The sequence below is a fragment of the Equus caballus genome, chromosome 10 (assembly GCF_041296265.1).
Source record: "Equus caballus isolate H_3958 breed thoroughbred chromosome 10, TB-T2T, whole genome shotgun sequence".
In the NCBI taxonomy this organism is placed as follows: Eukaryota; Metazoa; Chordata; class Mammalia; order Perissodactyla; family Equidae; genus Equus; species Equus caballus.
The window spans coordinates 81,448,670-81,462,011 of NC_091693.1; the positions used below are offsets into that span (position 1 = coordinate 81,448,670).

General features: G+C 36.3%; 1 protein-coding gene across 8 annotated transcripts in view; it reads right to left on the reverse strand.

The window, feature by feature from the left end:
- Positions 1-276: 276 nt before the first annotated feature.
- The window catches only part of ECHDC1 (ethylmalonyl-CoA decarboxylase 1), a 78,389-nt gene continuing 65,323 nt past the window's right edge, over positions 277-13,342 (reverse strand). For 7 of the 8 annotated variants that reach the window (XM_070222774.1, XM_070222773.1, XM_023649406.2 and 4 more), the window contains one exon: positions 466-1,425. In XM_070222774.1, the coding sequence (XP_070078875.1) occupies positions 1,017-1,425 (409 nt within the window). In that variant the 3' untranslated portion in view covers positions 466-1,016. 8 annotated transcript variants of the gene reach the window in all.

Sequence of the window (13,342 nt, forward strand, 5' to 3'; positions counted from 1 at the left end):
AAAAACTCACTACTTTAAAACTATCTTTTACCTCTTGTTGTGATAGGTTAGAATTGGGACTTCATTCTTTGACATATGTTTTTTAAAGTCTATTACTGAGATGATCATAAAAGTTTGAGTTATACATTTTTATTAAATTTACTTTTAAAAGATGCCAGTTATCAAAAGAAGAAAGGCTAGTTACTTTTGAGAAAAAAATAGAAATCTGATGTAAAATGCAAATATATGTTACAGGATGCTTCCTGAGTCCCTTTGAAGTCTTAGGCAGTTTTGATGTGGAGTTAAATTTTATTACTACATAAACAGTACTACTTACTACTTGTTTAGAAATTCCAGGACATACAAATGAATGTGCAATTTTGTACCATCAATAAACTTTCCATGTGGGGGCTATCACTGTTCAATAGATAATCTAAAATAGAAGAAAACTATTTATTAAAAAGATCAAATAAATAAGGCTCCAGATTTGTAGGTGGGTGAGGTGGGAAGCATCTTTATTTAAAAGAAGGGCCATTCCCTGTGATTTCTTTATTCCAGCTGCATAGAGCAGAAAAAAATGATTGATCGTATCTTTCCTTATAGTCTTGTCCCCGATCCCTCTCCACTGTTGTTCTTCAGCTGCAAGGTTCATTCAGTTATTTTTATAAGTTGTTCCCAGGTAAGACAGAACAAAGACTTCATGAAAAATAACCCCAGGAATAGGTTTTATGTACAAGTTTTTCCTTTTGAAAAGTGATCTTCAGTTATAGGCTAAGAACTATTATGGGAATTTGAGAATTGATAACAATTTTTAAGCCAAAAGTTTTGTATAGCCAAATGTTCCAGATTACTTGGTAAATAACCAAATATACTGACAACTAGGCCAGCGAGATTGGGTACTCAAAAAATTATTAAAAACAAACCCAAATACCAGTGGTAGCCTTCAAAGTAATTCTGACATTCATATTTAATGTCATTTGATTTTTATACACATTAATCATTGGAGTTTTAGTTGTAGTACATCATATTTTAAAAAACTATTTATTAAATTTTGCTCTCCTAGCAATAGCCTCTAAATTTGCAGGTCCACCCCAAAGTGTTCCTAAAAGATCTCTTTCGTTCTGTAATGCCTCTTCTAAACAAAGCTCTTTGCCTGAAGAAACAGATCTTTTCAAAGCTCTAATTACTTCCGGTGGCCCTTTGATAAACTGCTTTAGCCACTCTTGTGCCTCTTCTAGAGATTCAGTTTCATCTGAAGACTGCAAGACCTCTTCGACCATTCCTATGTCTAAAGCTTTTTTTGAATCCAGTTTGAGGGCCCCAGTTAACACTTTGAGAGCTTCTCTGTTGCCAATTATGTTGACCAGCCGGGCAGCACCACCCCAACTTGGCACTATACCCATCTCCTTGTGGACAAATCTGATCTCACTCTCTCTCGTCATTAATCTGCAAAAGAGAAAAGTAAAAACGTCATTGCAACTAAGTATATACGCTTTAGTCATAAACTACTACCCATTCATAATCTGATCTGAAATCTCCATAGATTTTTATAGGTGGATATGTTATCATTAAAAACAATGTTCAAAAAATCTGGCTAAGTCTATAATTCAATTTACTAAACAGTACTTAACACTTCCCTTTGAAAACAATGGCAACATTTTTGTTGTGTTCCTTATCCCCTTTACTTTGCAAATAAGAATCTTGTGTTTATTTAATGTTTATTTCTAAAAGGCCAAAGTTTATCTTTCTAAAGTGAGTGGTGGCCCAATGAGAAAACCAGGATTAAGTGAAAATAGGGGAGTAGATGTTAAGTGCATACCTCCCTCCCCCCACCCCAAAAACGCGTAGTAAGTTAAGGTCAGTAGTCTTCAGGAGAAAAGCATCAATTGTTTTAACCCAGCATCTATCCAGTTTCCAGTAAATATTTACTAAACACTACCAGCCCAGGAGGTCTAGGTGAGGCACTACGGGCGTGACCAAAATAAAGTCCCTGGACTCAGTTCACATTCTAGTTACGGGAGAAAGACTAGTCAATATAATGTCAGGGGTGCTAGTGCTACAAAGACAAGACAAGGGACTAGACAACAGGCCCGGGTGTTGAGGGTGTGCTATCTTAGATGGAGCAGGCCTCTGAATATTTGCCCAGTTACCCGAGAGAGTGATGGGGGGAAGTGTTCCAGGAAAAGGGATTTGCAAGTGCAAAGGCCTTGGAGCAGAACTGCTCAGTGTCTCTGGGGAGCAGGCTAATGGAGCTGGAAGAGAGCAAGCAGAGAGAGTAATAATGGGAGATGAAGTCACAGAGGTAGGCTTATTGGCCTTAGGAGTCCAGATTTTATTTTTTAAGCATGAAGCTATTTAGAGGAGGCTGACCAAGTGAGTAGGATCTGACTTATTCTATGAAGGTTTTCCTGGTTGGTGTGTTAAGACTTTATTTAGCATTTAATAGCGCTTACAGTACCCGTTGTTTAAGGAACTTTATGTTTAAGGAACATTATGTTAACTAATCCTCAGAGCAACCATATGAGGTAAGTACTATCCTCATTTTATAGAGGGGGAAAACTGAAACAACAGATTAAAGAGCTCACTCAAGGCCATGCAGCTATGGCAGAGCCAGGATTTAAGCCCAGGTAGGTTAGGTTAGTGCTCTTAACCACACAGTACACAGAGTAGTTAGCTAGTCTAGAGTGGAAGCAGGGATACCATTAAGAAAGTTGATAGTGGCTTGGGTTGGACTGAGAGCAGTGATTTCCTATAGCAGGTATTCATTTCCCCGAAATCTTGGGATTGTTATGAATAGAGTGATTAATAAGCAAAATGGAACAATAAAGAGGAGTTAACACAAATTAGAGGGATAGCAACAGGCTTCACTTTTGCTGGTTAAATTTTGTGTGCTATCAATAGACTGCACAGAGCTGTGCTGTCTGGGGAATGCTGCCTGAGTTTGATTTTGACTGCGTGCTTCAATGAGAAGCTTTCCTTATGTTAAAACCTCTGATGTGATCCAAAGGTCATATCTCAATTTTAATTTTTTAAGAAAAATGATTGCTTTCAAAGTACTCATTACAAAAAAGACGACCTTAAGTGAATTCGGCTTTCCTGAGTTTTCAATGCTCAGCTGCAGGTGGCTTGGTTCTGTTAGCACCCAGAACAACAGACTCAGTCTCTGACCCTTTAATCATGAGAAATATTCCATTTGAGAATTCTCACAAAAGCCTGCTTGTTAACCCACCGAGAAAGAACTTTCTCTTCACAGCTGTGAATTCCTACAAGAGAAAATCGGCCTCAATTATGAACAACTACTTTCAGAGGCAAATCGCTATGAAAATAGGAGTAGTTTTCAGTAAACAATTTGTAAATAAGAAGGAAGAAAGAACAAGTCTCATAAGAATCTGAATCTAGCTTAAAATTGTGAGAGGAGTACTGCTTTGTTAAACAAAAACAATGTTAAAAATAAAGTAGAATGAAATTACAGAAAATGTCTAATAGCCTTGGAGACAAATACTGCTAATACTGAAATATAAAGCTTTTCACAGAATAAAATATGTCACAGTTCATAAGTATATTCTGGAATTGACACTAATGCTGGCTCAGAGCTATGCCTACAATACAGAAAAGAATTATGTCAGGAATAAATTCACTTAGAATCAGCTGAATATAGAAGTTGGTTAAAGCCCTAGATGTTGGGATAACGTAGATGTGCTTATGACAACAAAAGTTATTATCTGTGGAAGCACATTTATATTTAGAATTCTTTGCTTCTAAAGAAGACTCAATCATTTTTATACCATGTATTTTTTTCCCTTTGCCACATTTGACAAGGTGAGGTATGCCTTTTTGAATCATGTTTTACAACAAATCCTGATGTAATCCTTGTAAAAATACTTGTGATCAAACTCTGACATCCATTCTTTATATATCATATGCCTGGGGTGTGCCTGTCTACTGATATACATTTGCAAATAGGACCAAAAAATCTGCTTGTGACAAAAGAACACGTGGTAGTTTAACAAGAAATATGGAACATTCAGATGGTAACCTTTCACAAGACTGTTCATTAATCTAAAAATCAAGGTTTAAATTGGAAATTTTAAATGTTGATAACCATAATTTGTAAAGAAAATGTCCAATCAACAAGCTATATCTGAAAATAGAAACTGCTTCCTGATTGACCTCACAGGGTTATACACTAATTTTAGATGCAGTCACTTGGTACCACCTGCAATATAATTTACTGCAAGGGATAAACTATTAATCTATGTAGAATACTGGAAGACCTAAATTTTAACATTCTGAAGACTTAGACTCAATTTATCAAACCATATTAAACTCCCTTTTTTTGACAAGTAAAAGAATTTTAAGTATCTTCTGTTTATTAGTGTAATTATTATTGGCAGTGTTAAAATTTCCTGTGACACCTTAGGAGAGAGGGGATGAGGGAAGTAATCAAATGTGGATACACTGCTCCTTACCATACAAACAGCCCATAAGTGGGCAAAGATATCACCTGTGACAGGTGTTGCAAAGTCAGCGTGGATACCTGAAAGGACTGTTCGGTGTGCTACTACTTTCTGATGAGTTAGCTATAGGTTGCAGGTCTTTGAACAAATGTATTCAAGAAAAACAATTTTAAACAATTATTAAATTTTACTAAAATAGGAAGTTTTTCGTAAAGGTTATAAAAGTTTTAAAAAATGTTTATTATTAAAGAATGGTATTTTTAGTGAACTCTGTGATAAAAGAAACATAAATGATTACATTGGGAGACAGTACAGCGTTTTTTTTTTTTTAAAGATTGGCACCTGAGCTAACAACTGTTGCCAATCTTTTTTTTCCCCTGCTTTTTCTCCCCAAATCCCCCGAGTACATAGCTGTATATTTTAGTTGTGAGTCCTTCTAGTTGTGGCATGTGGGACGCCACCTCAGCGTGGCCTAACGAGTGGATCCGACTGGTGAAACCCTGGGCCACCAAAGCGGACTGGAGGAACTTAGCCACTTGGCCATGGGGCCAGCCCCACAGTACAGCTTTGATGTGAAGTGCATAGACTTGAGGCAGACTGCCTGGCTTGGTTGCTAGACTGGCTGCATACTACATCTTGTAAAATACAGCAAAGAAAAAAGACATGTGGTATAAGGAGGATGAAATTACTTAACATCTCTGGGCCTCTGTCTTATTTATAACCTAGCTATAGCACTTATACCACAGTATGATTATGAGTATTAAGTGAGTTAATATATGAAAGCTGCTTAGGACATATATGCCAAATCCTTTAAAATAGAACCTTAGAGGGAGTGTGTTTATAGACATTTAAAAAAAATTAGTGTGAAATCTTCTGCCTCAAGCACACCTCTAGTAGAACACAGTATTATTTATACATTTGGAATATAAAAGTCATATATATATTTTGTAGCCTCACAGTGCCTGACACATATTAAGCATTTATTGTTATGAAGTCAGTTGCATTGGTAGGTAGGTCACTACAAATAATGGTGGTGTTTCTGCTGGAGAGGTAGTATAAAGTTGTTTCCTGGACTAAAATCACTCAACCCCTAAAGTATCAAAAGTAAAACAGCTATACTCACACCACGAGCCCAGCAAATGATGGTGTACTATCCGTCCTCAGTATCTGTTAATGGAGACTACAAAATATATACAATTTTTATATTTCCAAATAAAGGCAGAAATAACTATTCTGCTCCAGATATGGCTGAGAAGATTCCAAGCTGATTTTTTCTTTAAACATAGGCATATACCTCTCTAAGATTGTCTTAAGGAACATTGTGCAATATAAGTAAAGTATAAGCATAAATATTTAAAAATTTTAAAGAAAGCTTTTTTTTTTTTGCTTGAGGACGAACGTCACGAAGCTAACATTTGTGCCCATCTTCCTCTATTTTGTATGTGAGATGCCACCACAGCATGGCTTGATAAGCGGTGCTAGGTCCACACCCGGGATCCAGACCCACAAACCCAGGGCTGCTGAAGCGGAGCGCATAAACTTAACCACTATGGCACCTGGCCGACACCAAAAAGAAAGCATTTTGATGTTACAAAATTAAATAACATGATGTCATAAATTTAAAGTTTGGAATCACTGACTTGAATAAACTTCAGTATCGGACTGGTAGTCCTTTTACATTGCATATTTAGAGCCAATGACGACAAAGCCAATTGGTGTCATGGGGAAATGTGGGCATACAAGTACATATTAGCAACAGCATCTCTGCCCACAAACACCACTTTGAAATCATGCCCGAACCTAAACACGTATTTTTGTGCACGTGTGCTTCCTGGTACCTTCTGCCTCCTGCTTTCTACCTGCCATCACATTCCAAGACAAATTATGGAGAATAGAAGGAAAGAACCCAAAGATTCTCCCCATAATCTTGCCTTTCTGATTTCCTACTCTCAGATGACGGGCTTCATTTATTTTATGCATAGAGACTGCTTGAGTAAGAAAGTATATATTTGGGGACCAGCCTGGTGGCACAGCGGTTAAGTTCATATGTCCCGCTTCGGTGGCCCGGGGTTCGCCAGTTTGGATCCTGGGTGTGGACCTACACGCCGCTTGCCAAGCCATGCTGTGGCAGGTGTCCCACATTTAAAGTAGAGGAAGATGGGCAGGGATGTTAGCTCAGGGCCAGTCTTCCCCAGCAAAAAGAGGAGGATTGGCAGTAGGTGTTAGCTCAAGGCTAATTTTCCTCAAAAAAAAAAAGTATATGGTTGAATAAGTGAATGTTTTAAATTGTGTGTCTGCGGTGGTGGTAGAGTGGTGGGGGGAGCAGACAGGAAAATGTTTTGGGATTGTCAAATCTGATTTTAATATTTACTTAGTAATCCTAGCATGCTTAGAGGTGGATTTTCTTGATATCACAGGCTCTAAAGTAAGAATTTCCACATAGTGTAGCAGTCACCACAAAACGAAGCAACATGGGCAATGACTGCTCCTGAGGTGGTTATCTCGTCTTCAGAGCACAGGCACTGCCACAGCAAAAACTGGAATTTGTTCTTTAACGACTCTGGGATGTGTTGGTTGGTGTGCATGTGTGTGCACGGACTCGGTTGTGTATGTGCAAGTGTGTGTATTCTGTATATATACAGTGTTTTATTTACTAAGTTAGTATTTTATGAAAAGGGCTGCCTAAGTAGCTCCCTTGGGACAAGCATGTTTACAGCTCTTTCTTTGTAATATACTTTGAACTAACGGGTAGCAGCTGGAAATGCTAATACCTTGGGCTGAGGGTTATTTATATTCATGAAAACAATGTTAGAGATTGGAAACAAATTAGATAGGCAGACTCTAAATTGTGTAGTTGAGAATTTTATTTCACTAGGGAGACGGAGGAATAAAAATGTGTTTTTCATCTGGTGAATAAACAGCTAAATCCTTGATACTCCAAAGAAAAATAGGAAAAGAAAATTCAGACAATTCATATACACATACACAGACACACATCAATGAACATATGAAAATGTATGCCTCACCAAAAACCTTTAAAAATGCAAATTAAAATAAAATACAAGTTTTGACTATCAAAATTAGAAAAGATTTTTAACAAGATTATATTCATTCTAAGGAAGGATGCTCTCAAATAGACACTCACATATTGCTGGTGGTAGTATAAATTGGTAGAATCTTTCCTGGAGGCTAACTTGGCAACATATATCGAAAGCCTTGAAAATTTTTATATCCTTTGATTAGGTACTTGAACTAGGTACAGGGTTTATTCTAAGGAAATAATCTGAAATGTGGACAAAGCCTTATGTATGAGGTAGTTATCACAGCATTAATGATAATAGAGAAAAATTGGAAACAACAAAGGAGGATATTTTAGTACATCCATATTGATGGAATATTTTATATCCTAAATTCATGTTTTCAAAGTATGTTTCATGCTTTGGGAACACTGTCATAAATATAAATTATATACCATATGATCTTAATTTTTTAAAATAAAAAATCATGTCTATTTTAAAAAGACATGAAGAAACACACCACAATGCTAATTCTAGTTATCTTTGGATGGTAGCAACTTTAATTTTTCACTCTACACTTTACTGTATTTTAAAAATAATTTAGAACCTTGTTATTCAATGTGTGATTTGTGGACCAGCAATATCAGCATCATCTCAAACTTCACCCCAGACCTATGAAATCAGAGCTGCATTTTAATAAAATCTCCAGGTCATTCCTATTCACTAGAAGGAGCACATAGCCTTTTATAATAAGAAACCATAAACATCTGAAAAACACCACCTGTATTATTTACTACTGATGCTATAACAAGCTTAGTGGCTTAAAAAACACCCATTATCTCAGTTCTGGAGGTCAGAAGTCTGGGTAATCATGGCTCAGCTGGGTCCTCTGCTTAGAGTCTCACAAGGCTGAGTCAAGGTGTGGCAATACTGCCTTCCTTTCTGGAGTCTCTGGGGAGTAATCCACTTCCAAACTCATCCAGGTTCTTGGCAGAATTGAGTTCCATGCAATTTTAGGACTGAGGTCCCTGTTTCTTTGCTGGCTTTCAGGTGCGGGATTCTCGTCTTCCTAGAGGCCACCTGCATTCCCTGGCTCATGGTCTCTTCCTCCATCTTCAAAGCCTTCTCATGCTTCTCATCTCTCTGACTTCCCATTCTGCCTCATGTCTTTATTTTGAAAGGCTCATCTGATTAGACTGGGGACACCCGAATCATCCAGGATAATCTCCCCATTTTAAATCTCCCCATTAGGTCCAGAACCTAAATTACATCAGCAAGGTCCCTTTTGCCAAATGTTAACATAATCACAAGTTCTGGGGAAAAACAGAGGTGGGGCAGACATCTCTGGGGGAGCCATTATTCTGTCGATCACACCATCTAAAACCTCAACAGAAATACTTAAGCCTGATTTTCCGTTCATTCTGCTGTTCTATTAATTTTCCTCACATATTCCTCTCACAGCACTATAGCAACTAGCTCCCACCACTACCATCACTCCTTCACATCTTTCTTGCACCTTCTGGGTAACTTTTGGCTATTCATTCAAAGATTCTCTTTGTTCTACTGTTTTAGGTGTTAGTAAGTAAAGACTCAGTGGGGAAAACAATCTCTGTTACAAAGAAAAATGAGGATTCACTGGATCTATAACATTCTACTTTTAGGTGAATGTTAAAGGCGCTGGAACACTTGTTGAGGAGTCCAAATTTCCTAGGTATAGACACTAGACCTGTGTAGTTCCAGAACCCCAAACAAGCTATTTTTTCCCCCTCAATGTTAACCTAGTAAAATCAGAATATAAAGGCATGATTGGGTCCCCTGCTGTCACTTTAAAGAACATTAGGGGCTAGAAATCTAATTAAGGCCTGACTGAAAATGAAAGAAGGTTTATATCATAGTGGAATTAATGCATTATGTTAAGAATTTTTTCTAATTACAAAATATTTCAAGTACACAGAAAATAACATACTCATGTACCCACCACTTAGATTTAACAGATGTTAACATTTTGCTACATTTATTTCTCAACTCTGTTCTCATCTCTTTCCTGTTTCTTCCTGACTTCCTTCTCTCCCCAGTGGCAGCTAATATCCTGAAGTTGATGAGAATCATTCCATGCACATTTTAATTTTTATAAACTGCATGAATTCTAGAAAAGAGACCAATAAGTAATAATAATTCAGTGTTATATCCAGTATCTCAAAAGACAGGGTACCCTGACCAGCCAACACTGATCTTAAATTGGTCAGTATTATTTTAGCAGGTAATTTCTACATTGGAAATGAATTCATTAGACTATCATAGTTTGATGACAGAAGCCATTAAGATAATTCGACTAACTCTGTCTAGTGTGATTTATCCCTTCTACTGTTGATGGCCATTTAGGGTTGTTTCCAGTTTTTAGCTATTATGAATGGTGCTGCTATAAACATTCTACTGCGTATCTTTAGGTGAATGTTTGAAATGCATACAAACATTCATTGGATTTATACTGTATTAGTTTTCTTCTGCTGCTGTGACAATTTACTATAACTATGTGGCTTGAAACAACACAACTTTATCTTATGGTTTCTTAGGTTAAAAGTCCAACACGAGTCTCACTGGTTTAAAATCAAGATGATGCATTCCTTTCTGGAGGCTCTAAGAAGAGTCCATTTCCTTGCCCTTTCCAGCTTCTAGAGGCTGTCCACAATTCTTGGCTCATGGCCACCTTCCTCCATCTTCAAAGCCTGCAGTGATGGGTTGAGTCTTCACATCTCATCACTCTGACCTTGCTTCCATCATCACTATCGTTTTCTGCCTCTGAACTCTTCAGCTTCCCTCTTTCATTTTAAGGACTCTTGTGATTACACTGGGCCCACCAACCAGGACAATCTTCCTATTTTAAAGTCCACTAATTAGCAACTTTATTTTCATCTGCAATTTAATTCCCCTTTGCCATATAATGGGGACATATTCACAGGTTCCAGGGGTTAGTTATAGGTATTTTTGAAGGGCCATTATTCTGCCTACTGCATATCCCTAGAAGTAGAATTACTGTGCCATAGGGTGTATGACACTCAACTTTAGTAGATACTAGCCATTTTCCAAAATTTTGTACCAATTTACATTCCCATCAGTAGTTTATGAGAGTTCCAGCTGGTCCACCTTGCTAACACTTGATACATTCTATCTTTTTCATTTTCTCTCTTAGTGGGTGCATAGTAGAAAGGCACTGTGACTTCAATTTGCTTTTTCTTGATGACTAATGAAGGTGAGTACTTTTTAACATATTTTAGGTCATTCAAATATCCTCCGTGAAAAGTTCGAGTCTTCTGCTCATTTATTTTAATTGGGTTGTCTGTCTTATTGCTTTGAAGGCGTTCTTTATATATTCTAGATGTGTCTTTTATGACATATAAGTATTGAGATAATCTTCTCTCACTCTGGATTGCATTTTCATTCTTTTGGTTGTATCTTTGATAGAAATTATTAATTTTAATATAATCTAATTTATCAATCTTTTTCTTTATGGTTAGAGATTATTATGCCCCATTTAGGAAATCTTTGACTACTTCAAGATGGCAAAGACATTCTTCCATGTTTTCTTTCAAAAAGCTTTACTGTTTTACTTTTCACTTTTAGATTTGCAATTCATCTGAAGTAATTTTACACATACACATACCCTTACTGGAGAGACCATTATTTCCTCACTGCTCTACAGGGTTACGTTCGTCTTGGATTAAATGGCCATATATTTTGGATTGGTTTCTGGACTCTACTGGTCAGCTTTTCTATCCTTGTGCTATTTAAGTTACTATAGTTTTATAATAGGTTTGCTGTCTGGTAGTATAAATCTTCCAACTTAGTTTTTCATGACTACTTTGGTTATTCTTAGTACTTTGCACTTCCATGGGAATTTTAGAGATTGTCAATTCACATACAAACAGAAACCTATTGGGATTTTTACTGGGATTACACTGACTCCGTAGATTAATTTTTGAGAGAAGCGAATCCTTAAAATATTGAGTCTTGTATTTCACGGAAATGGTCTATTTCACTATTTGTTTAGGTCTTCTTTAATTTTTCCCAGTAATCTTTTTTAGTCTTCTGTGTAGAAGTCTGACATGTCTTTTGTTAGATTTGTTCCTAGGTGTTAGGCATTTTTTTTTTAATGCTACTATAAATGGTATTTTAAAAAAATTTTGTTGTCGATTAGTTTGCTGCTGGCATATAGAAATGCTATTGATTTTTATTGACCTTGCAACCACAAACTTACAAAATTAACGTATTAATTTCAATAGATTGGCTACATATTCTTTTGGATATTCTATGTACACAATTATGTCATCTGTCAATAATATGGTTTTATTTCTTATAATCCAATCCTTACAACTTCTTTAATCTTGCCTTACTGAACTATCTAGGATCTAGTACAATGATAACCATAAGTGCTGACAGGATTCTCCTTGTGCCTCATGTCAAAGGGAAAGTTTTCATAGTTTTATCATTATGACATATTTGCTGTCGGATTTTTGTAAATGTTCTTTATTAGACTAAGAAAATTCCCTCCTAGTTTGCTAGGAGTTTTTCTCATTAATGAATGTTGAATTTTGTCAAGTACTTTTTCTGCATCTATCAAGATTGTAATTTGATTTTTGTCCCTTTTTTTGTTAATGTGGTATATTACACTGATTGATTTTCTAATGTTAAACCAACCTTGCATTTCTGCAATAAGCATCTCTTGGTCATGATGTATTATCATTTTTATCATTAGATTAAATTTGTTAATATTTTGTTAAGAATTTTTATATTTATGTTTATAAGAGAGATTTGTCTATAATTTTTTTTATGTCATTTTTAGGTTTTGGAATAAATATGCTTATTAAAAGAGTGAGGAAATATAACTTATTTTTCTATTTAGTGAATGAATTTATGTAAGATTGGTATTATTTCTTTCTTAAATGTTTGGAAAACTTCACTGATAAATCTGTTGCTGTTTTAAGAAGTAAAATTTCAGAGGTTAGTCTGGAGGATAACAGCTGCTGATTGATTCCTAATCTCCCCATCCATCCTCCTCGAAGTTACAAAATTAACAAGGAGCAAAAGAAAACCAGACATGACCTACACCTACAGATTACTCAGAGACAGAGAATACTACATCTTTAAAATGATCTGTAAGTAGAGAAATAAACACCAGATTAAAAAAAGATTTCGTGCTGCTGTTGCAAACTAATGGGCACAGAGTGATAAAGAGGCTTAAGACCTCCAAGCAAAACAGGAGAGGGGCATAGAAGACTTTGAGGAAGCATGGTCAAAGTCACCCCCAGAATGAGAAAGTCTAACACTATGTTCTAAAATACTGAACACAATTCTGGGATTTTGTGGTTCATAGCACTGACTAATAGAAAAAGAGCTTGAAAATTAGGCTGAAAGTGATAGTTTCGTGTATGCACAGCTTCTGAACTTAGAAGACCCAGATAAGTAGAGAAAGGGTGATTCCTTTGGAGAGATAAAAGAAAAAAAAAATAAGAGGGGAAAAATAAGGATTCTGTAGAAACAAAAGAGATACAAGTCATGCCAACTCCCATTTCCACTGTTATCACCATCACCAATGTCATTCAATAACTAAACTGTTAGAAGATGGCACTCTCAAATTAGGAATCCTAGCCACAAAATATTCAGAAATAGAACATATCCAGCCAATTCTATAAAAATCTATTGTAAGAGTAAAGCAGAAAATGTAAATTAAAACATTTTGGCTGATGAAAAGCACCTCCCTCCCCAAGAAAAACCATGAAACTGAAGGAAAAAACAGTGATGATCACTCCAAACTGAATTCAATATCTTCAAACAGCATATAGGCAGACCTCGGAGATATTGCAGGTTTGATTCCAGACCACGGCAATAAAG